At 61.1% G+C, this 23,698-nt stretch overlaps 2 protein-coding genes across 2 annotated transcripts in view; both read left to right on the forward strand.

The window, feature by feature from the left end:
- Nucleotides 1-2,555, forward strand: part of CRY2 (cryptochrome circadian regulator 2) — a 34,919-nt gene extending 32,364 nt beyond the window's left edge. The window contains exon 12 of the mRNA XM_052652182.1: nt 459-2,555. The gene's annotated coding sequence lies outside the window, so the exon portion shown is untranslated. The remainder of the gene's footprint in view (nt 1-458) is intronic.
- A 2,485-nt stretch (nt 2,556-5,040) lies between these two features.
- Nucleotides 5,041-23,496, forward strand: MAPK8IP1 (mitogen-activated protein kinase 8 interacting protein 1). Its single transcript, XM_052653108.1, has 12 exons — nt 5,041-5,141; nt 16,102-16,207; nt 18,116-18,439; nt 19,940-20,021; nt 20,184-20,996; nt 21,139-21,214; nt 21,955-22,127; nt 22,352-22,461; nt 22,564-22,680; nt 22,775-22,845; nt 22,978-23,076; nt 23,424-23,496. The coding sequence occupies exons 1-12, from the start codon at nt 5,041-5,043 to the stop codon at nt 23,494-23,496; spliced, it is 2,145 nt and encodes a 714-aa protein (XP_052509068.1).
- The last annotated feature ends 202 nt before the right edge of the window (nt 23,497-23,698 follow it).

Here is a 23,698-nt window from a genome sequence, read left to right on the forward strand (position 1 = left end):
GAAGTTCGCTCAGCCGCTGATTCCAAACTCAGTCATTGCCTTCATCTTCAGAATTACTGGTCCTGGCTGGCTTCTCTTCCAGCCTTTTTTTTTTTTTCCTGATTCTCCCATCTCTGGCAGCAGCCCTTGTGCCTTGATACAGAAACTGCCCTTGTCGTATCTGAGTAAGTGTCAACCAAGGCCTCAGGTAGTGACCCCCTCCTCTGCCATCCTCAGGCCTCGGTGGGGAGGAGGCCCAGAGAGTCCACCGGCGAGAGCTGGTCCATGTCAGCACCTCAGAGGGAGAGGGCCAGCGTCCAGGCACCCGCTGGCATCCCAGCAGCCACCTTGTCCCCAGGTGCCACGGCCCCACTTCGCTCTGGGCTCTCCCTGGTTCCCCAGAGAAGCAGCCAGAGGAGCTGTGTCCCGGGCAACGGGGAGTCTCCTGAACACTCCTTTTCGCCCCGTCTCTCTTGCAGCTGCAGTGCCGTGGCTCCGTGAGCAAAGCCTGGCTGCCCGAGCCGCCACTGTGGCAGCGAAGTGCAACCTGCAGAGCCGCTGATCACCTGCAGAGACAGAGCGAGCGTGTGTGCGTGTGTGCGCGTGCAGAGGAAGGAGGGCTGCCTGTTAGCGTGTGCATGCGTCTGTGTACACTCATGTGTCTCTGAAAGCTGTCTGGGCCAGAGGAGGGCGGGTAGCAGCTTCACCTCAGCCTCCGGACCCTGGACTAGAGGTCACGGCGGTGGCGGTCACCCCATACCTATCCCTGGGGGCCCGCTGCCTCGTATGCCTAGAAGGGTGGTCAGACCTTAGGTGGGATTCTGACACCTGCTCCCCCTCCCCCTCCTCCCTCCACATCAGACTGAGGAGCAGAGGGAAGCATTTCTGGCTCTTGTGCAGAGTGTGGGATTCTCCTGAGTTCCTGCTTTATGACCCCGGGGGCCAGGCAGGCTGGAGGGGACAGTTGCTGTCCAGACAGTCACCTGGCCTGGCTGCTGCTTTTTAAAATTCCCTGCCAGTGGACTCCCCAAAGTCTTCCTAGGGGAGCTGGGGCTGAGCTGTGGACAGATCTGCAGCCTTTCTGCTTCGTACAGAAGTGCACCAGGGGCCTGACCTGAGTGCGGGGTGTGCAGTCTGACAGTAGGAGAGAGGAGCCTCTCACTCTCCGGGGCTGAAAACCTGAGGCTAGGAGTTAACCCTTGCTCTCACCACTCCTTCACCATCAGAGCAGACTGGAGACCCAGAGCCTCCAGCAGGAGGAGGCCAGGTCCCTGGTGGTGGAGGGCCCCCTGGCTCCCCTGGCCACACTCCATGGCACCTCAGTCCTGCCCCCGAGGTCAGCTGACGGCAGCCAGGGAAGCCATTGCCATCTGCCCGGGGCTGGTCAGCACCGAGCTGCCACATCAGCCCTCCCGGTAGCTGGACGTCAAGGGCCCAGGCAGGTGCACGGCCAGGGACGGTTGGGAAGGGCCCCAGCTGAGGTCCCACCCAGCGCACCAACCCTTCTGGAAGCAGCAGGTGGGGCGTTTGACCCAGAGAAGCCAAGGGCTTGCCATCCAGGGGCGGCCGGTGCTCCCACCTCAACCCTCCCGCTGCTGGAGGTCTGTGCTGAGGAGGACCCCGCGGAAAGGAGGACTATGTGGCCAGCTGGAGCGCGTCTTCCTCCCACCCACGGCCCAGACTTGAGCCACAGCGTGTGTGCGCACAGGAGTGTGTGCAGGTGTGTGTGTGTGGCTGAGAGACCAACCCCTCGTGGGACTTTTGTCCTCACGTGTCACATTAAGCTGGCCCTGGGCCTTCTCCTCTCTACCTCCCCTGTGACCTTGTCCCAGCCATGCCCTCCACTCTTCTCTGTCCTAGGACCCGAACCCTGGGTCAGGCCCCTGTCTCCCGCGTCTGTCCAGCACACTGACAGGCTTCTCCCTGAGATGTCCTCAGGCTTCCTCAGCTGGAGAGCTGCCTTTGGAGTCCAACCATTGTATCTGTGTCAACTCACAAGAAATGTCCCGTATTGCATGGGGGAAACAGCTTTTTCTGCAGTGTTGGGTTGGGGGCTTCACTGCTGTCTTAGCCTCAGCCAGGAGGAAAGAGCATCGGGGGCCGCCACCGGAAGGAGGGGAGAGCAAGCCTGGAAGGACTGACCGATGAAACTGGGATGGCCAGAGGGCTTAGGGCCAGAGTCGGTGTTTGTCTGACAGCACCTCAGGTGGCAGGATGGTTCCCTTTGCCTGCCTTTTTGATGATGGGTCTCTTCCCTAAGGTACATGTTGGCAGGACCACCGCCCCCTACTTCCTACCATCCCTGGCATGCTGGCCCTTTCCCAGTGGACTGGAAATGAGGAGAGGGGCTATCCAGTGGCCTGGAGCTCTGTGATGGATTCATGTCTCCCCTCTCCTGGCCCAGGTGTCCCTGGGGGCTCCTGCAGAGCACTACCCCAAATCCTGACTCAAGGGCCAGTGTTGGGAGGGATGGTCGCAGGCCAAATGCACTTTATACAGAGATTTTGTATTGCTAGGAAGATGTGTTTCTCCTACAGTTTGTGAATATCCATGTGTCCCATAAATGTCTGATCCTATCTGAGCAAAGTTGTAATGTCAATTTTGTGGGAGGTCTGGGTACTGGGCGGCAGTAGGGCTTAATCTGAGTGAACCAGGAGTCTCTCACCCACCTTGGAGGTAGCAGGGAAGAGTGGGTGGGAGATGGAGGACCAGGGAGGTCCCTAGTTGAGCAGCTAGAGCAATTAGTGGTCTCGACACCAGAGCTTGGTCAGAGTTGGAGGTCAGCCAGAATGGTGTGGAGCATGGCAGGCCTGGGATGAGGTTCCTGCAGTGACCCAGCCTCTCAGCCCACTTCAACACCCCCAATCTGGGGATCAGTCGATGGCAGGGCCCCCTCCTGGCCCTCAATCCATTCTTAACTGGGGCATGTAAGCTGCAGCTGCTTGGTGCAGAGGAGAGCCAAGCCCAGAGTCTGGATGCTGACTTTGGTACCATCTGGCCAGAGTGGCCCTTTCTCTACTGTGTGAGGGTTTCCAGTTTTGGACCACTGAACATGAGAGCTTTATTAACCTTCATCCCAAGTTCCTATGAGAAGGGGTTCAGGCCAGGCCAACGATATCACAAGCTGCCTCGCACAGAGTGAGAAAGGGAAAAAGGAAGAACCTGACCCTGGGACTTGTCTGGTTCTCAGCTCTGCTTTGAAGCTCTTGATGACCGAGACTTGGGCCTGGCCTCCCCTCTTCCGCCTTCTCCTGCCTTCCCTCTAATATGGCTCTGCTTTGCCCTTGGGAGCTAATATACCTTTGCTCTTGAGCCAAAGATTCTGGAAGGTGGAGTTGTCCTACATGCACACACGTTCCTGACCTAAGGGTGCTCCCTAGTAGAGAAGCACAGACACTAAGGAAGAATTATCAGCCACTGTGGCAAAACTGCTTTCCTGGGAGGAAAAGTCAGCACCATAGCAGCAAGCGGTTACCTTTTGGTCCTAGTGAAAGGAGGCTGAACCAAGACAGGAAAGATTATGTGTCCCCTCTGGGCCCAGCAACACGGAGAAGAGAGGTAGCAAAGGCCTTCAGCTCTAGGTATTAACCTCAGAACTGGAGCTCAGGGCTTGTCGGCTGCAGGGCAGGTGCCCACTGCTCCTTTCTGGGCACTACGCTGTAGGCGCAACCAGTGGGCAGTCTAGATTTGCACATAGGCTTCCACAGCTGTGAAACAGTGCCTTTTCAGAAGGACAGGACCCCTGCGGCTCTCTCAACTAGCCATACAAGCCAGTGAGATTTGGCAGAGGCTCTATGACCCACCAGAGCTGGGGACCTCGCTGTGCCCAGCAGCCTGAGTGCCCAGAAGTCCATGTGCTGTGAGAGAACACACAGGCTTAATCCTCTTAGGGGAGAGAAGTCCAGGAGGAACCATGACCCGGAGTTGCAGGGCAGAGGCACTGGAGGGAGCCGAAAAACCATCAAAAGAATCCCGAGAAGTCAACCGTAGGGGCAGGAGGAAAGGCCCCAAGTCTTAGAATGTGAGAAGCCTGCTATGGGGTGTCTGAGTGCAAAAGGGGGTGCTCTGCAGGAAATACAATTGAGGTGCTAAGTGAGGAGAGGGTGACGTCAAAGTCCTGACATGAGGGAGGAGAAGCTGAGAGAAGCCAAAAGGAAGGGCTCAATTCACCATTAGAAGTGTTTGGGGCTGAAAGGGGCTTAAATCACTCTTTGGAGAGGAGACCATCGGCAGAGTCCTTGGGTTGAGTTGGGGGGGGAGTCCCCTCAAGGGGTGAGCCCTGGTTCCCAGCTGGAGGTGGGGTGTTCCCAGCCTCCAGTGCCAACATTTGTATTATATTTCATCCTCATGACCATGAGATGGACCATTATCATCCCCATTTCACAGATGAGAAAAAAATCAAGCCTTAGGACTGTTGTAACTAATGTGAAGTCACACCACCTATTCTACTAGGAGAGCCGGGCTGTGACTTCACCCTACCTCACTCCAAAAATCTGTCGGTCCTAGGAGCCAGCATCCAACACCCACTAGTGTTTCTCTGCCTTCCTCCACGACTCTCCTTTCCTGACTGCCTTCTTTGTCTGCAGCGAGGGGGTCAACTCGGGTCCCAGGGACCAAGATCCCGCCATTAGTTACCGCATACCCGGACGCTAGGCCCACCCCAGGAAGAGAGCCCGCAGGGACACAGAGGGCTTTGCGGAAGGGGAGGCTGTTATTACTGCGTGGGATTGAGGGCGGGGCGGAGCCAAACTCGGGGACCGCGGGGCTGCGACTTCAGCACCTTGGAGAGCGCGGCTGGGCGGGGCTCCCGGGTAAGGGGCGGGGCGGGGCGGGGCATACCCAAGCCTGGCCGAGGACCCGGGAGCGCGCTCAGAGGCGCTCGCGCCAGTCCCGAGAGCGGCGCGCGGTCTGGAGCCGCGCCCTGCCCTGCGCAGGTGCGCCCGCCGCGCAGTCCCCAGCCGATCCCCGCGGCGGCGGCCTCTCGCCGCGCCCGCGCCTCCTTCCCCGCCGCCGCCGCCTCCGCGCCGCGCTCCGCCCGGATGGCCAGGGCTGTGCGGGAGAATGGCGGAGCGAGAGAGCGGCGGCCTGGGCGGGGGGGCCGCGTCCCCGCCTGCCGCCTCCCCGTTCCTGGGGCTGCACATCGCGTCGCCGCCCAATTTCAGGTGAGGCTCTCCGGCCGCCGCGCCCCACCCTTCAACCTAAATCGATCTGCCCGGGCTCCCCCCACCCCGCACCCGCCTCGCAACACGCACTCATGGGAAACCGCAGAACGAGAGGGCGGCGTGGGGATGGGGTCTCTTCCCGAATCCCCGTCAGCCTCAAGTCTAGACTCATGGCCGATGCATATCCGCGGTGCGGCTCTCTCCGCCATTCCGTGTCCGAGGCGAGGAGATCCCGAGATGGAACTGGAGGAGGGGGCGCGGAGGCCGCCTTCTCTCCGACTTTGGAGCTGCGGCGGGGTCTGGGGTCCGCGTTGAGGTCCCGCAGGAGGCAGGAAGCCTGGGGCTTTGCCTGCGCGCAGTCGGAAGGCTCCTGAATAGAGGATGACACTAGGTTGGGGTGCCCCTCGGGTCCCAGTTTCTTGGGGCGACCGACAGCCTTGGTGCTAGAGAGAGTCGCAGGCCCCTCCCCCAGCCCTGCCTGGCCAGAGGGGCCCAACTCCCAGGCCTGGCGTGGCCAGGACCTTCTGTGCATTGGGACAAGCACTGACCTGGTCAGGCGCGTTGTAGGTGCCGAACGAAGGCTCAGCCTCAACCCGCGAGATCGAGGCCCGGCTGTGGGAGGGGGAGTCTGGGTTGGAGCCCGCGGGAGTAGCCAGGGTTATTGGTGGGGTGGGTCCTGCTGGGGTGAGTACCCTGGACCCTGATCTGAGCTCCTCCTTCAGCTCTCTCCGTGCCCCTAGTCTGGCCTTAGGCAACTGGGAGGTGGATTTCAGAGAGGTGGCAGTGGGTGTTGTGGGGGTTGGGATGGACGTCCCTCCGTCCTCATCCTGGCGGGTTGGAGAGGAAGAAGAGGAGGGGTTACCGCTCCCGAGCCCCCAGAAAGAGGCCTCCATTCCCCATTGTTCCTCTATGTAATGAGCTGGTGCCTGCCCCTCTCCTGGGGCCTCCACCCGCGCCGGGCCCCAGCTGGGCTCTGGCGCCAGCCCCTCTTCTTGACCAAGGGGTTGCTGGCTCCCCGGCCCTCAGGTGGGCAGGGACCTCCAGGGATCGCTAATGGCATCATCTTCAGGACTGGAAATCTCCCAGAAGGCCCGGAGCTGAGCTGCCAAAGACCAGATGGAGGAGGCCAGGCTCCAGGGCTGGGGGCTTTGCGGTTCGAGCCTCAGAGTAAGGAGGCCGAGGTCTGAGACTCACTCCACCCGAGGTGAACTGCGCTGCCTTCCCACCAGCGCTGCCCTCCTTCCAGGAGGCCCCTCTGTGGTGGCTGAGCACAGCTCTGGGACAGACGTGGATGCGAATCCTGGGCTCTTTGGGCTTTCCTGAGTCTCATCTGTTGATGAGCTAATTCATATTGACTCCTTCAGGTGCATCACGCTGGCACTCAACAAGCGTCACCCTCCACACCGGCGGGCGTTGAGGCGGCTCATTCCTGCTCGGGGCATGTTCCCGGGGCTGGCTGAGGTCTCCCTCCCCACCACTCTGGGCGTCAGGATGGGCCTGCCCATTTTGTAGATGAGGAGACTGAGGTTCAGGAAGGCGGGTGGCTTCCCCGAGGGGAGTCAGGGCCTGAGGCTGCGAGTTCAGTCCACTCTACCTTCAGGCCCTGCCTCTGACCCGGAGGACAGCTTGGCCTCCCCCACCTGCTTCCCCCTCCGCAGGTGAGAGGGCTTTCTGTCCCTGCTGCCCCCGGCGGGCAGGTTATCCTGGACTCCTGAGGGACAGTGACTGATAAGGAGGGCCCGCCAGTGAGTGTGCCCAGCCCTGGGCCCGGTGGGCAAGGGTGGCACTGTGCCAAGGCTAAGTGTGGGTTGGCCCTCCAGGACACCATGGCCTGGCTGTGGAGATGTGAACAGTAAGGCCAGTGTCTCTGGCCCCGAGGCCTGCCCTGCCGGCTCCAGCAGCCCCCGCTGCCCTTTCCCCGGCCGCCTCTCACAGTTCTGAGCTCGGCTGATGGAGCCCGGGTGGGACTGCGCCCCTGTGGCTCTGGCCTGGCTTTGAATCCTGGCTCCGTCCCTTTAGCCACATGCTGAGTGGGTGCCGAATGCCTTGGGCTGGTTTTTTCTCCATGATGCCTACTTTGGCCCTTGCTCAGGGCGGCCCTAATACTTGGATGAAACAATACATGTTGAGTGTTTCAAGGGCTGTGAAGAGCTGTATTCATGTCGGGCTGTTCCTGTGGGTATTATTGTGTGTGTGTGTGCACACGTGTGTGCATGCGTGCATGTGTGCGTGTGACCCAGCACCACTGTCCACTTCCAGAAGGCACAAGACGTCAATACCTAAACTTCGGTTTGCCTGAAGCCCGGCACAGAGTAGGTGTGCAGTACTTTACTATTTAACTGGGGATGCAACTGGAGAGTTCAGAGAAGAACGCTGGAAACCCTGCCACTTGGGAGGCCTTGCTCTGCCCAGGCGCCGTTCTAAGCACTTTCTGTGCAAGGGCGCCTCGTCCTGCCTAGAACCACACAGACAGAATCTTGTCGTTATCCCCACTTTGCAGATGAAGAAACTGAGAAGGGAAGAGGTTGGATAAGTGGCAGAGGTCAAGTTCAGAGCCACCCTGGAAAGAGAGGGCCCAGAGGGATAAGGATGGAGAGTTTGGGGAGGGGGACACAGGTGTGGCTCTGAGGAGGGCGAGCATTTATTTGTTGAGAGGTGGTGTAAATAAACTTTTTTTTTTCTGATTCTAGAAATGCTCCAACCAGTTACTAGTAATTACCTTTGACTCCAGTGTGGGAGAGGGATTTTCACTTATTTCACAAACTTCTGTATTCTTTGAGTTCTTTTTTACCATAAGCATAAGTTACTTCTGTCACCTACAAAAGAATAAAAGAAAGTTGGAGGGTAAAGTGATACATGTTCATTTTAAGGAAATTCTGTGAGAGAATTTAAAGACTTAGCAGCGGATACCTTGAGCTAAGTGGCAGGAGGAAGAGAGGGACAGTCCTCGTGAGAGGCTGGTGGGGGGTCAAGTGAGCGGCTTTCCCGGGGTGTGCCGAAGGCGGCGTGGATGAGAGGACCTTAGAGACCAGCCCACTCCCAGCCCACCCCCTTCCTTAGGGGGAGACAAGAGAGGCTGAGGAGGTTCTGGAGCACATACAGCAAGCTGCAGCGGAGCTGGGGCGGCACCGGGTCTCAGGACTCCTTGGGCACGATGGTCATGTTCTGGCCCCCACGCTGCCTGGGGGGCGCAGGAGCCAAGGGCCCCCTACCCACCTCTTCACAGGGTTCTGTGCACTCAGCTGTTTTTCATTCACTCAGCAAGAACTTGTGGGAATTCCCAGTGGTTAGGATTCTACCCTGGCACTGCTAAGGGCCTGGGTTCGATCCCTGGTTGGGGAACTAAAATCCCATAAGCTGTGCTGCCCGGCTCTCCACCTCACCCCCAAAAAACCCAAGTTACCTGCACTTTGCTGGGCTCACTGAGACACTCCAGAGGCACAGATGAGGGCCTGGCCTGTCGTGCGGGCAGCGACGTGGTCTATGTGGTCGGACAGACAGACAGACAAGGCCTTACCAGGCAGTTGTAGGTGAGCTGGTGACTCAAGTCAGGGGCCTGGAGGGGCCTTGGGTCAGGGCAGGGTGAGCTCAGCACAGGCCTGGGGGGCGAGTGAGGGTCACCCAAGAGGAGGGGTGAAGAGGGAAGGGGCATGTGACACCCAGGCTGGCCCAAGTGCAGAGACTGGGCGTGCAGGGACCCAAAGGCCCTGTGGGGACCCTGGCCTGTCCCCCCACAAGCAGGGGAGCCCACAGGGGTCTCGGGAAGGACAGCATCAGATGGTGCCTCGGGCTTCTGACCAGGAGTGGACAGGGAGGCCACTGGGAGACCGGCTGTTGTGTGGGTGTGGACGGGGCTCCGGGGAGGGACATTTGGAGGGTAGATTAGCCCACCTGGGAGGGAGCCGGGGGAGGGGAGAGAGGTGCCTGGGATGAGGCCGGTCTGGTCCGAGGAAGGGGGTGCCCTGTGGGAGAAGAGAGGCTTGGTTGATGATATCACTTGAAGGTGAGCCTGAGGTTGCTGATCAAGGGGGGACCCAGTTAGAGGGTTCAAGCAGGCAGTTGGTGTGGGGTCTGGAGCTCAAAGGAGAGGATGGGGCTGGGGCCACAGACCCTGGGAGTCTGCTCAGAGAGCGAGTGATGGCCTGAAGCCTCAGGAGGAGCATCATAACGGTGGGGGGTGGGGGGGACAGAGTGAAGGGAGAGGCTGGGGACCTGCCACATCTGGGGGGCAGTGAAAAGCTGCTGCTGTTGGGGCCACCCCAACCCCGCCCTGGGCAGCGCCCCCAGATGGCTGCGATGAGGCAGAACGTGGACTCTGCTCACACAGCCGGCTGTGGTCAAGGCAGCATTGCAACCCAGCGACTGGGTGTCAGAACCACAAGTTGGCCTCTGGATTCCTGGGGCCCCAGGGGGACCCACAGGTTGGGCCCAGGTCCCGTTTCCCATCCAGGGGCTCTTGCGCATCCAGGGCACTGTCTCTGCAGCTGGCCCTGCTCCTGGATTCATTCAAGAAATCTCTAGGCACGTCCACCGTGGGCCTGGCCTTACCCGGCACCAGAGACACAGGCAGGGCCCAGGGCCTGGGTCTACCAGCGCTGCTTCTAACAAGCATTTATTTAGTGCCTGCAGTATACGGGTCCTGGGCTTCACGTGCAGAGCAGAGCAGGGGCGAGAGTCAGAGTTACCCCAGGAAACCCGGCTCTGCGAGGGACGGGGGCTCGGGGGTGCGACCCAGAGCGGACTTGCGGAGAAGACGCCCCCCAGATCTCACCGCGTCCCACGGCTGTTTGTGTCAGGGTCTCTTCCTGTGTGCGAGTCATCACGTGGACCCATAAGGTGACACACTCTGTCTTCTGCTTATTCTATTAATTCCCATTTTCAACATTAACGCACAGACTTTATAACGTTCATCCCGAACAGTGAGCAATGCTCCATCCGCTGGAAGACCCCGCGTGCCAGACTCCGCGGTGGTCTCCATCATGAGGATACACACCCTTGGGCAGAAAGGTTTTGCCAAGTTTGGGATGGTTCCATAGGATAGTGTCCTGAAAGTCGAGTCACCAGATCCCAGAGTTCTTGCTCCATATCAGCACCAAAGTATCTAAACAGATTAGATGCTTGCTAACCCCAAGCAGGGCCTTCCCGTGTGCCCTAGTGGTAGAGAGCCCGCCTGCCAGTGCAACCGGGCTTCCCTGGCGGCTCAGCTGGCAAAGAATCCGCCTGCGGTGCAGGAGACCTGGGTTCGGTCCCTGGGTTGGGAAGGTCCCCTGGAGGAGGAAATGGCTACCCACGCCAGTATTCCTGCCTGGAGAATCCCATGGACAGAGGAGCCTGGTGGGCTACAGCCCAATGGGGCTGCAAAAGAGTCGGGCTGAGCACAACCCCAAGTAGGGGTGTTCTTGTGGGACTGGTTTCTTGGGTTGGATTCAGTTTTCAGTGAAGATGACCCCAGTGTGGACATGGTTGAGAAAGGAATTCCAGACCAGAGGAGAAAACCCAGCCTGACCCCAGGGTCCCCCAGAGCTGGGGGTGGGATGGAGAGGAGACTCTGAGGGTGAGGCTGGGCCTGGCACCCCCCACTCTGCCGTCTCAACCAGTACCATCTTCCCAGAGGCCCCCACTCCTACCCCAGATGCGCAGGCAGGGTTCTGGGCACACAGGAAGTCAGGCTGAAGAGGGAGCTGGCTTCAAGATTTCCGAAGGGGAAGTCTAGAAAGACCTGGGGACATCAGCGTTTCATTCATTCAACAGCAGTCGCTAAGTACCTGTCATGTCAGGCCCCCTCATGATGCCGCCCTCAAGGGCCAGTTGCCTCTCAGGGGAGCCCGCCTCTGGTCACAGAGCCCACAGGGAAAATTCCAGTGACTCCCCACCCCAGGACGCCTGCAAAGGGGACCTAGGCCAGAGCGGGGCTCTTCAGCCCGATCAGGGAGCCAGTGGGGCAGGAACCTAAGAGTTGGCAGGGTGGGAGGCGGGGGCAGGATCCACAGGTGAGAATTTGGGCCCTTTCGCCTAAGGATGGGGGAAGCTGTTAGGGTTCTGAGCTGGGAACGGGTGATAGAGCCAGACTTGCATTTCACGTGTTGGTTTTGGTGGCCCCTCGGAGAATGGCCTGTAGGAGAGACCAAGGGAGGTGAGGAAGCTGCTCGGAGTAGGGCAGCCCAGGTTTGGGTTCGAGAAACCCCTGGACAGCCGTGCTCAGCACTCAGAGGGCGGCAGAGAGACAGGCGGGACCCTCGGACCGCAGCTGACCCCATCACAGCAGGGCCCCGTGAGACATCGTGGCCGGGACCCACGGTCAGTCAACTGGCACCCTGACCTCCCTCCCCAGAAGCCAGGAACAGGAAGACAGGAAGAGCCTCTGGGCAGCCAGATGCCTGGCTGGGTTTGGCATTGCTCAGCTTGAAGCCTCAGCACTTTACCATTTAACCCTTGCTTGGCAGGCCCTGCTGACTCCACCTCCTCCTGGGTGGAAACAGCAGCTTAGAAAGAGCTGCCGTTGGTGGAACGCAGATGTGACTGACGGCACATGGCAAGGGAAAGGCCGTGGCGTAAACATCGAAACACAAGAGGCTTGTCTGTCCGTTTAGGGGAGCTCAGCTCAGGCAGCAGGAGCCTGAGGGTGGCACGTTCAGAGGACAGTGAGGAGCCAGAGGGGAGGACTGGGGCGCCAGAGTGGGAGGCGATGAGGTTAACTCGGAAGAGGGAGCCTGGGTGATAAAGATTGATGCCAAAGGTCGGGCCGGGGGGAGTCTCGAGAAACCAAACCCTTGCCATAGAGTGACCAGATGTTAGTGTGGGTGAGACCTCGTGACCCGTCTCACCCCAATGGGCAAGCAAGTCTGGGTGATGAGGGCAGCTGCCTCCAAAGGGCTGGGGTTCCCAGATCTAGAGGCAAAGCCGGGGACCCGACCTGCGGCGGGTCGTGTGGTTCAGCCTAAGCTGTCTTCTGGCACTCCGGGGGCCAGTTTCCATGGGGAAAGTGGATCAGTGGGTTCAGGAGGGGACCTTCCTCCTTCCTTCCTGCTCCCGCTGCCCGCCTCCCCTCCATCTTTTCCTTCCTCCTCAAGGAGCTGCTCTCCTTGAACTTGGAGGGACTAAGGGTCTGTATGGCTTTCCCTCCACAAAGGGCCTCCTGGGGCTTCAGGTGAGAGACCCAGAACTCGTGGTGCCTGGAGGAGCAGGAGGGAAGGGCAGGGAACAGGTGTGGGCAGAGGTGGGCCTTGCGGGAGGTGGGTGTGATTTGCAAAGATGACTCCAGGACTAGTCCAGCCCCCGATCCTTGGTCAGGACCTCCTCACAGCACCCTGTAATTTACACACACTCCACTCAGTTAAGTTTACCAGCACCCAGATGGGGGGGCCTCATCTTACATATGCAGAAGCTGCAGACCTATGGCATCTTCTGTCTGAGCCTTAGTGTTCCTCACCTGTAAAATGGGCAGAATAAAACCATCTACCAAGGCTGGAGTGAAGATGAAGGGAGACGCAGAGCATAAAGAAGGTTGGTGGCCAGGGCATGGCAGCCACTCAGGCGACAGGGCGGCTGATCCTTGGATGGAGTCAGGATATGATCTCAGGCCTCCTGCTTCTGAGCCTGGTATGGCGGCCATTCCACCATCTTGCCTGGATTAGGAGTAAAAAGTAAGATTGAGGAGCTCCGTGAACCTGCCCCACCAGAGCCAAGGATCAAGTACAAGCTGTTGAGCCCCAGCCCAGGGCTCTGTCCACCACTGCCCTCGGTGACCCTCATTGCTCATGTGTAGAGGCTGAGACAGCTGTCCCTGCCAGCCCCCCAGACCTGCCTCCCAGGAAGCAAGAATATCGGGTGATGCTGAGATTGCGTGTGTAGAAATGAGCTGAGAAGCCCCGGCCCAGGTCCAAGCCAGACCCTGCAGGTCTGCTGTGAACACTCTGGTCTGAGAGGAGCCGTGGAGGCTGAGGCTGTCCTGGACAGCCATCAGCAGACACATACTGAGTGCCTAGTGTATGCAAGATGACCTCACCAGCTCTGCCCTCCAGACTTTGCTGGTGGGGGGGGGGAACCTTCTGGGTGCAGGGTGGGGGTGGGGTGTGAGCTCCATCTACTTTGGAGCCCCCTGAGAGGATGGGAAGGATGCTTGATGCAGGCCTCTTTCCCTCTACTCCTTCACACTGCCTTCCCTCCACGCACAGGATGACACCAACCACAAGCAGGAGGAATGACAGGGACCAGCAAGCGCTGCCTGGAGGGCTGTGAGGCGCTGACACCGGGGACCGGGAGGGCTTCCTGGAGGAGGGGGCTTAACCAAACCTTCTCCCAGCAGGCACAGGTGAAAGCCTGCCACATGCTTCATCCAAGCGCTGGGTTAGACGCTTGGGAGGCAGATGCAAGAGATAGACCTTCACACACAGAGTCGGCAAGAGGAGTTGCGTGCAAAGGGTGGTGCTTCATCTGCCTCATCGTGGTGGGTGCGAGGGGGAGCGATATGCAGGCATGGGGAAACTGAGGCAGACAGCCCAGGGCGGAGGCCTGGGACTGCAGAGGCAGGAGCTAGGCCAGGCTGGGCAGTGAGGGCAAGAACATGCAGACGTGTGCAGGGGTCCCAGGCCCCCAAGGGTCGTCTGAAGGTACGTCTGGGTTAGTCACCCAATGGTCCTGCCGCTGCCTGGTGCCAGCTGAGTCCCAGGGGGTGCTTTCTCCGTGATGGGCCGGGCTGCCAGTGTGTGTTCCCCACTGCAGATGGGTTCTCAGCCCAGGATCAGAGATGCCACCCTGCGCCAGACTGGGCAGGGCTGCCCTGACTCCCTCCCCAGCCTACCCCTACCTCCACGCCCTGCCCCAGCCCTGGGAATCTACCACCCTTGGGCTCCAGGTCAGAAGAGGCCTTCGAGAGCACATTGTCATCGGCTACCTCGGCCGCCAAATGCCTCCGCGCCGCTCCTCCAGGGGTCTTCCAGCCTCTACTGCTGCCACCCCACGGTACCGGGAGTCTCTTGGGCCCCCAGGCTGCCCTTCTGCCCTGCCCAGGGAGATCCACGCATGACCTGCCCTTAGCCCTGGCCTTGGAGCTCCTTTGCCTCCAGGCACTTCCTGGATGGAAGGACAGAGCCCTGGGGAAGGGGGCCGGCTTCTGTCTGCACCCAGGTGGGCAACAGAAGCAGCCCAGACCCACCCCAGGCAGCGCTGTCTGTGATCCCACAGAAACCTGCCTGATGAGCTGCGGGGGCTGAGCATCCCTTTGTGGAGAATTTTGGAAGCACAGCCCCCATCCCCACCCCCACCCCCATCTCACCACCAGGAGCCCTAATTGTGCTGCTGGCCCTTTAAAAGCAGATCCGGGGCTGGCTTTTGGGGGGAAACTGCCCAGATTTCTGCCATCTGCATCCAAGCCTGGGCCAGGGAGGGGGGGCCACCCCAGCCCCTGACAGGATCGGGGCATTGGAAGGGCAGGAGGAGCCCGGCATTGATTGCAGTAACCTGATCCCGCGGGGGAGGCGGCCGCGACAGCAGCGGCTGGGAAGAGCCGGGGAGGAAGCTGCCTGCAGCGGAGGGCTGGCGGGGCAGAGCTGGGGTCGGCAGCCAGCCGCTGCCTCCTCTCCCGGCCCATCTATTTTTAATGAGCTCCCCAGGCTTCTGCAGCGGGCTGGACGCAGAAAGGCAGGCCCAGGCGGCGGAGGCCGGAGGCCCCAGCCCTGCCCCGAGCCCTGGCCCCCACCCCAACCCTTCTGGGCATGAGAGGGCGGCCCTGGGGCCCCGCAGCCCCCCGGCCGGGCAGGGTTCTCCATGCAGCTGGTGCTGAAGATGGATTCGAGCCCAGACAATGACAGCTGGTTGGAGGATCAGTGGGAGCACTGGTAGGGGTTTGGGGCCCGGCGTGGGGGAGGGGGAAGCTCTGGGGCGACTCCACTGAGCTCCAGGTCTCTGTTTGGTTTGAGGGGAGGCCAGAGGCAGGGGGTGTGGCCCTCTAGGACCCCCTGGGGCTGAGCCCACCACCTCTCCTAGGTGACCTTGGACTAGTGGGTCTATGTTCTCTAGCCCTCAATCTCCTGGTCTTCTTGAAAAAAAGACTCAGAATTCTGCCCAACTTCCTTAACAGAGTTCTCCCACTGTCCCACCCACACCAAACCAGGATACCCAGGGCTGGGGCTGAGTAGGAGCTGGCACAGCCCACCACTCTGGGGTGGGGGCCGGCCTTGCGGGGACAGGGTCCTAGTACAGCCAGTTAGAGTTCCCATGCTTTGAGTGGGGTCTCCTGAGTCCAGGACACCTCCAGCTTATCCCAGCCCCACCACGGGCGACCTCCCGTTCAGGGCCCACATGCCAGGCAGGAGATTTTGCATTGGAATTGATGAGACCAAGAGCACAGAATAGGGGCACTGTCTTTCCTAGAACTGGATGAAACTAGATTGACACCAGGTTCCCTTTCATCTGCTCCCAGGGCTTCTGAGGGGGGACCTCCTGGGCCAGGGACATGGAGCACCCCTCTGAGCTGGGGCGGGGCCTCTGCCAGCACCCTAGGTTCTGTCCCCAAGGTGCACAGGGAGGCCCCACTCCTGGCCTCCCTTGGAGTCTTTTCTCAACGCTCCACCTCCTCCATGGGTGAACTGGAGTCAAGTCAATGCCTTGACTCTGGAAACCATTTCTTTGGCAGAGCCGAGGCTCTGACCAGCTGGGCCTTCTAGGCACAGCCTCCTGGTTGACAGCAGGGTGGAAACTCCCAGCCGGGTAGAGCCACGGTGACCCAGAGCCCTCCCTTCCAGTCCTCACCAGGAGACCTGCCTTTTGATCTGAGCCCCAAGCTTGCCCTGCCTGTTCAGTACCCCTTGCACTGATGCAGACAGACCTCAGGTCCCATCCTCTAGGGGCTGTGATATGTCAAGGGGCTACTCCTTGGAAGAAGTACAAGGGAGGCACCAGGGTCCTCGGCCCACCACCAGCAGTCCCCTGAGTGGTAACTTTGGCTTCTTGTCCCCACCAGGCTCACCCATGACATCAGCCTAGAGGAGTTTGAGGATGAAGACCTCTCCGAGATCACCGATGAGTGTGGCATCAGCCTGCAGTGCAAAGACACCTTGTCCTTACGGGTAAGGGTTGGGTGGATGGGATGGGTAGGGACAGGAGGGAGGGTATCCCCGTATCTAGAGGGGCTCTCAGGGTCTTTTTGGCACTCCCATCTAAGGAAATAACATGCAGGAAACATCCAGGACCATGCCTGGCACATCTTGAGTGCTCAGATTTTTTATTTATTATGTATGTATTTATTTTGCCAGGGGCAAAGGCAGGAGACAGATCCTTCAGTTGCCCACAAGAAGGGAGAGAGCAGGAAGTCTTGAGGCCTAGGACAGTAGCAGTTAGGACCATAATTAAGGGAAGACTCAGGACTACCCTAAATCCTTTCCAAAGCTTCCTTGGCAGAGAGCCTGAGGCAGTGTAGGGCGGAGTCCAGTGGAATCTGCAGTGCTTTGGGGCAGGAGAAGAGAGCCAGGGCACTCCCAGGCACCGAACACACCACACAGCCTCATGGACCCCCTCTGGCCCCTGTCCTAAGGGTCTCTCTGGAAGGTTAATCCAGCATTGCTGCTCTGGGCCCCCGTGGCTTTGCCATAGGACAGATGGCTCTCTCAGCTGCCAAAGGTCTGAATCCTGCCTGGAGGGAGGTCCCCAGGGTCTGGGGAGGCCCAGTCAGACAGAGATCCCTCATGTCTTTTCAGAACAGGAAAAAGGGGCCACAGGCCAAGAGATGGAAAGCAAGCATGCAGCTAGGTTGCAGAGCCCAGAGTTTCTCTCAGCCCCCAGGAGGGTGGGTGGCCGGAGTAGACATGCGGCTGGGAGAATGTTAGCAAAGGAGAGCCGCAGTGTGAGTTGGGGTGGGGTGCCTCTGTGTTGACCTCCTTTCACCCCCAGAGATTCTGTAAGTCCTTCTAGGCAAGAGGAAACTGAGGGGTGGGGCAAACCCTACCTACGTTGTACCCCCACCCCCTGGCCAGGCCAGAGGGGATGGAGGCAGAGGCCACTGATTCTGGACGAATACAGCTTCTTTAAGGTCATTCATCAGTTTGGGACTCCCGCACCATCCTCTTGGCTGACTTGTACAAGCAGAGCCTTGGAGAGGGTGGTCTTTGCAACCAGCGGACCCTGAGACAGTACTAGCTCAGGGTGTACCCTGTGGGGCCTTAGCCAAGCTCCAGGGGGCTATCACGTTTTCTTGCCAGTAAATCCTGGCCTCTCTGGGACGCTGGGAGGCAGTTAACTGGCGAGGGAATTGGGAGAGTCAAGGGATCTGTCCAAGGTGCCAGGGAATTAATGGCAGGCCTGGAGCTAGAACGGAGCTCTGGACTGTCAAAGTTAGGCCGAGAGAAGACCTCAGGGTGGAGGGTCCTTAGCCTGAGGACGGAAGAGGGTGTGGATGCCACTGCCTCATGCGGGTGCTTGCCACCTGCTCCTCCCGGCCCGGCGTCCCTCTTCCGTCCGCGCTCGGGTCCTCCTGTCCGCACTGCGGCCCTCCGGGCTGAGACTATTTCCTGGGTTTCCCTTACTGCCCACTTCAAAAACTATAACCCTGGTCTCCATCCCTTGTGGGGCCCTGAACTCCTCGGCGACCGCTCCGTCCCCAGTCCCCATGGCAACAGCGGTGACCTCACTCTGGGCTCGGTTTACTACTCGGGTGAGGTCACCGGCCGTTGCCAAGGGAACGAGGGGGGTTGCAAAGAGTCGGAAAGCGGGCGACCGTGGGGGCGGGGATCGGTGTGGACTGCCAAAGATGCGGACTGACATGCGGAGGAGGCGGCGGCCTCGCGCGTCCTCGAGGGGGCAGGAGGGCACGGCCCCCTCTCGCGGGGCTCCTTGCCGCTCTCCCTGTCTCCCCCTCTTTGCGGCCGCGGAATGGGCTCGCCCGCGCCGGGTGTGGGGCGGGGGCAGGTGGGGGCGGTGCTCGGCCGCCTGGGCTCCGCCCCCGCCCGGCCCCCTGACGCCCCTCCGTCCGCGCCGCGCAGCCCCCACACGCCGGGCTGCTCTCCGCGGGCGGCGGCGGCGGCGGCGGGGGGAGCAGGCTGCAGGCCGAGATGCTGCAGATGGACCTGATCGATGCGGCGGGGGAGACTCCCGGCGCCGAGGACGACGACGAGGAGGAGCGCGCCGCGCGGCGGCCAGGAGCGGGGCCACCCGAGGCCGAGCCCCGCCAGGAGACGGTGCCCCGCGGCCAGAGCCAGGGCCAGGGCCAGGGCCAGGGCCAGGGCCCGGGCCCGGGCGGCGGAGACACGTACCGGCCCAAGCGACCCACCACGCTGAACCTCTTCCCGCAGGTTCCGCGGTCTCAGGTGAGGCGGGGCCGGGGCTCAGGGGGCGGCGCCGCGGGGCGGGGCTCCGGCAGGTGTCCTCAGGGTCCCGGCAAGGGCCGCGGAGCCGGCGGGGCTGCGCGAGTCGGAGAAGTCTCCAGCCTGGTGATGCTTGGCCTCGCTTTCCCAGGGGGAGGTCCCTGGAGAGGTGATCGCTGAAGGCAAGCAGAATCCGCCCTAAGTGAGACGGGCCGAGTAGCTCTGGCTGGGTTTTGAGCCTCGAGATGAGACGTGGAAGGAATGTAGGGACTGAGAGGGCCAGGGGGAAGATGCTGCTGGAGAGGGAAGTAGAGGATTAAGAGAACTGGGGTTGCCAGGGTGTCTGGGCTCCTGCTGAACGTGGGGCAGAAGCAGGGCCTGGAGAAAAGGGCACGTGAGGTGGCCTCCTGGGAAAAGTCAGGGGAAGTTGTGAGGAGTTGTGGCGGTTGCCGCTTTGAAATTCGGGCAGCTGGGAATTCCTGGAAGGCAGGGAAGAGAAATGGTAGGCGGAGCTTCTGGGCTGAGTTGGGGGCCTAGGGCCCCTGGGCTGGGTGGCTGGATGCCAAGTAGGGTTGAATGAGGTCTGGGGAGAGCCGGCAGTGGGCCATTGTCTCCCAGGCCCAGTCTGGGGAGGTTCAGAGGAGCAGCTCTGGGAGCGGGGCTGTGGGTGGAGGGTGCAGGGGCTGCAGAGAGAGGATTGGTCCCTTTCTCAGGATGCTCTCTGGTGGGTTTTGGCAGCCAAACTCAGGAATGTGGGAGCCTGCAAGGGTGTTCTCAGGGGAAGGGGCTCAAGGTGTCTGTAGGGAGCCTTGTATATAAGCATTATGGAGAGGGGTCCCCGGGGCCAGAGAATGTGGGGTGTGTGGCCCGGAGACCCAGGCAGGGGGGCCTCTGGCAATTACATCTGTCATTCCTACCTCATGCGCTCCTGGGGGGAGGGGTGGGGGAACCTCGTCCTGGAGCCATTGTTTGTATGATTCAACCCAGTCCCCCAGGCCAGCTGCTGCGGAGACCCTTCTTCCCACCTCTTTCAGGCTCTACGAGCACGTCCCTGCCTCTTCCCTAGGCCATGGCTTCCCAGCCTTCAGGGGAGTAGGGCCTGGAGTGAGCATCTTGCCTGTAAACCCTCCACGTCAGAGACCCCCGGGGTCTGGCTCTGTCCCTGGATGGCTCCCCTCCCCACTCACCACCAATGTTGGTGTCGCCACTTTCGTTGAGGCCAATGAGAACCTCTCCCTGAGGCCCAGCCAGCTTCCCCGGGCCCAGGGGGTGGGCTGTCCCACGTCAGCAGGCCTGGGAGGAGGACTGTGACTTGCCGCCCCTCCTGCCTGTACCAGAGGGCTGAGGCCCTTGGCCAAGTGGTAGGGGGGCAGGGGCAGCAGCAAATGGCCTAGGGCTGGCCTGGGGTGTGTGTGGGGGGGGGGGGGCGGGGCAGGGCCGGGCCTCCCTGTGCCGGGCACTGTTGAGCGCCTCTGTCACAAGAGCCTTTTGTCCCCTGCACAGGACACACTGAATAATAACTCTCTGGGCAAGAAGCACAGTTGGCAGGATAGGGTGTCGAGGTCATCCTCACCACTGAAGACAGGTAAGTGGGGACCCTTTCCCTTGCCTGAACTCCAGCCGTGGTCAGCGGTGGCCCTGGAGCCTGCCGCACGCCCCGTGGGGAGGCCCCACCGTGTCTTGGTGTCTGTGTCCGGGCGTCCCGGGTGAGGGCGCCAACTTGAGCCCCGCCCCGCCTGCTCTTCAGGGGAGCAGACGCCTCCGCATGAGCACATCTGCTTGAGCGATGAGCTGCCGCCCCCCAGCAGCCCCGCGCCCACCAAGGATCGAGGCACCTCCACGGACAGCCCCTGCCGTCGAAGCGCCGCCACCCAGATGGCGCCTCCCGGTGGGCCCCCTGCCGCCCCCGCGGGTGGCCGGAGCCACTCGCACCGAGACCGCATCCACTACCAGGCGGACGTGCGGCTGGAGGCCACCGAGGAGATCTACCTGACGCCCGTGCAGAGGCCCCCGGACCCTGCGGAGCCTACCTCCGCCTTCCTGCCGCCCGCCGAGAGCCGGATGTCGGTCAGCTCCGACCCCGACCCCGCCGCCTACCCCGCCAGTGCCGGGCGGCCACACCCCTCTATCAGCGAGGAGGACGAGGGCTTCGACTGCTTGTCGTCCCCGGAGCGGGCCGAGCCGCCAGTGGGAGGATGGCGCGGGAGCCTGGGGGAGCCGCCGCCGCCTCCGCGGGCCTCGCTGAGCTCCGATACCAGCGCCCTTTCCTACGACTCGGTCAAGTATACGCTGGTGGTGGACGAGCACGCACAGCTGGAGCTGGTGAGCCTGCGGCCGTGCTTCGGCGACTACAGCGACGAGAGCGACTCGGCCACCGTCTACGACAACTGCGCCTCTGCCTCCTCCCCCTACGAGTCGGCCATCGGGGAGGAGTACGAGGAGGCCCCCCGGCCGCGGCCCCCCGCCTGCCTCTCGGAGGACTCCACGCCCGACGAACCCGACGTCCACTTCTCCAAGAAGTTCCTGAACGTCTTCATGAGCGGCCGCTCGCGCTCCTCCAGTGAGTGGGCAGCAGGGAACTGGGAGGGGGGGGACCTGGGGGAGGTGTCCCCAGCGGCAGCCCCAGGTCCACCTGGTCACGGCATTAGGGCTGAGCCGGTGGCTGGGACCATCCTCTCCCAGCTTGTCCCTGTCGCTTACAGGTGCGGAGTCCTTCGGGCTCTTCTCCTGCGTCATCAACGGGGAAGAGCAGGAGCAGACCCACCGGGCCATATTCAGGTGAGAGCTGAGGGCCCTGCTGGGCAGGCAGGAGCTGGCCACACCCTCCTGGCCTCCACCATCACCACATGGCCTAAACACAGCCCCTGCACTCAGCCCCAGGAGGACAGTGTCCACCCTCTAGGAACCTGGAGCTTGGACACAGAGTGGACGGTCTCAGAGTGATGTGTTTGCTGCCAGAGCCCAAGAGGGTGCCCAGCAGACACCCCTGACCACACATTAAAACCCGCCAGCCCCTCCCCCTCCCCCCGTGGAAATAGTCCCTACCCATGACCCCTTACTTAGAACTTCCCTGTAGCTCAGACGGTAATGAATGTGCCTGCAATGCCAAAGACCCGGGTCTGATCCCTGGGTCAGGAAGATCCTCTGGAGAAGGGCATGGCAATCCACTCCAGCACTCTTGCCTGGAGAATCCCATGGACAGAGAAGCCTGGCGCCTACAGTCTATGGAGTTGCAGAGTCGGACACGACTGAGTGACTAATACTGCTACCGCCATGACCTCTCACAGTTGACCTGTGGCCCTGCTCCCTTGGCTGTGATTTCCTCGGTGGCACATGCATGTCTGATTGACGGTCCTCTCCTCCCGGCCCTAGGAGTCACAGGCACACGGGATGCTGTACAAATTTTTATTGAACCAGTGATGTCAATGTAGCTCCCCGACCCCAGAGCCGGGTGGGGAAACATGTCTGGTTGAAGGGGCCCAGGCAGTGAATTCCTCACGGGCCCTCACTGGGGACAGGTTTGTGCCTCGACATGAAGACGAGCTCGAGCTGGAGGTGGACGACCCTCTGCTGGTGGAGCTGCAGGCTGAGGACTACTGGTACGAGGCCTACAACATGCGCACGGGAGCCAGGGGCGTCTTCCCTGCCTACTACGCCATCGAGGTCACCAAGGAGCCTGAGCACCTGGCAGGTAGTGTTTCCTCCCCCGCCCCGGCGCCCCCACATCAGTCCCGCCCCATCACTCCTGGGCAGACTGGTGCTCCAGATCTCAGCCTCCCAGGGAGGGGGCCCCGCAGCAGTGACTTCATCTCACAATAGAGAAAAGTGAGGCCCAGCCCAGCAGGGCCAACCCCAGGGGCAGGGGTGGTGACCCTCTGTGGGTTGCCTGCTGCTCATTCCACGCTTGCTTTCCAGCCCTGACCAAAAACAGCGACTGGGTGGACCAGTTCCGGGTGAAGTTCCTGGGCTCAGTCCAGGTCCCCTATCACAAGGGCAATGACGTCCTCTGTGCTGCTATGCAAAAGGTAGCTGCTCCGCTGGGGAGGGCGCCCCCCCCCCCCGGCCTGGTCCCCCATCCTCTCCTGGGGAGAGGGGCGCCAGCCTGATGTCCCGTCCTGCACCCACAGATCGCCACCACTCGCCGGCTCACCGTGCACTTTAACCCACCCTCCAGCTGCGTCCTAGAGATCAGCGTGCGGGGCGTGAAGATCGGCGTCAAGGCTGATGACTCCCAGGAGGCCAAGGTGACGGCCCAGGGCCCCCCGTGCTCTCCCGCCAGACTCCCGACCTGTGCCCTCACGGGCTGACGACCACCCTCTTCTCTTCTCCCTCCTGTAGGGGAATAAATGTAGCCACTTTTTCCAGTTAAAAAACATCTCTTTCTGTGGATACCATCCAAAGAACAACAAGTAAGACCAGAGGGGAAAGGGGTGGAGGCGGGCGTGCTGGCTCAGGGTGCTTGCAGTCCAGCCCCGGGCCTGGCGTGCGCCCCAGGGGCCTGAGCCCCTGTCCCACCCAGACGGACTGCTCCCCCTCTGCAGGTACTTTGGGTTCATCACCAAGCACCCTGCTGACCACCGGTTTGCTTGCCACGTCTTTGTGTCTGAAGAATCCACCAAAGCGCTGGCAGAATCTGTGGGGTGAGTGTGTGCGTCCTGCCGAGCACCCAGTCCTGGCCTGAGGGCCCCAGCACACTCCTCAGGCTCGGCAACACCCCCAGTTCTGCTAGTGCCTCTGCACAGCTCCTCGGCTCACGGAAGGAGGGCTGGGCGGTCCTGCAGTCCCAACTTTATAGTCACTGGGCCCTTTCTTCAGTTGCAGTCTTACTCAGGAAACATCACGTGTAGAGAACAGAGCTGAGCAGCTCTCACCAGGGCAGGCGTGGGAAACAGAGCCCAGAATAGGGACCCCGACACTCCAGGGTGGAAACCCCAGGTGGAGATCCTGCCCCTCCCCAGTGACGCCTGGGTGTCTGCCTGCCTCCTAGGAGAGCATTTCAGCAGTTCTACAAGCAGTTTGTGGAGTACACCTGCCCCACAGAAGACATCTACCTGGAGTAGTGGCGGCGCCACTCCGCCCTCGCATCCCCAGGCCAGGGCCAGGACAGCGGGCTGCCGACAGGACGTGGCACTGCTTGAGGGGGGCACCTGCTACCGCCAGAGGAGGGGGAGTGGCGGGCTGCTGGCCGGGGTGGGGGAGGGCAGGGGTTATCGGGAGAGGCAAATGCAGTCTATTGTAATATATGGGGTTAAGACTCATCTG

The sequence above is a fragment of the Budorcas taxicolor genome, chromosome 15 (genome assembly GCF_023091745.1).
Source record: "Budorcas taxicolor isolate Tak-1 chromosome 15, Takin1.1, whole genome shotgun sequence".
Lineage (NCBI taxonomy): Eukaryota > Metazoa > Chordata > Mammalia > Artiodactyla > Bovidae > Budorcas > Budorcas taxicolor.

What these genes read in the sequence shown, in the direction of transcription:
- MAPK8IP1 (XM_052653108.1), top strand. Translation starts at nt 5,041, where the DNA reads ATGGCGGAGCGAGAGAGCGGCGGCCTGGGCGGGGGGGCCGCGTCCCCG. An exon ending in CGCAGGTTCCGCGGTCTCAG is followed by an intron (nt 18,440 to 19,939) that starts GTGAGGCGGGGC and finishes TCCCCTGCACAG; the next exon opens with GACACACTGAATAATAACTC. An exon ending in GGAGCCTGAGCACCTGGCAG is followed by an intron (nt 22,128 to 22,351) that starts GTAGTGTTTCCT and finishes CTTGCTTTCCAG; the next exon opens with CCCTGACCAAAAACAGCGAC.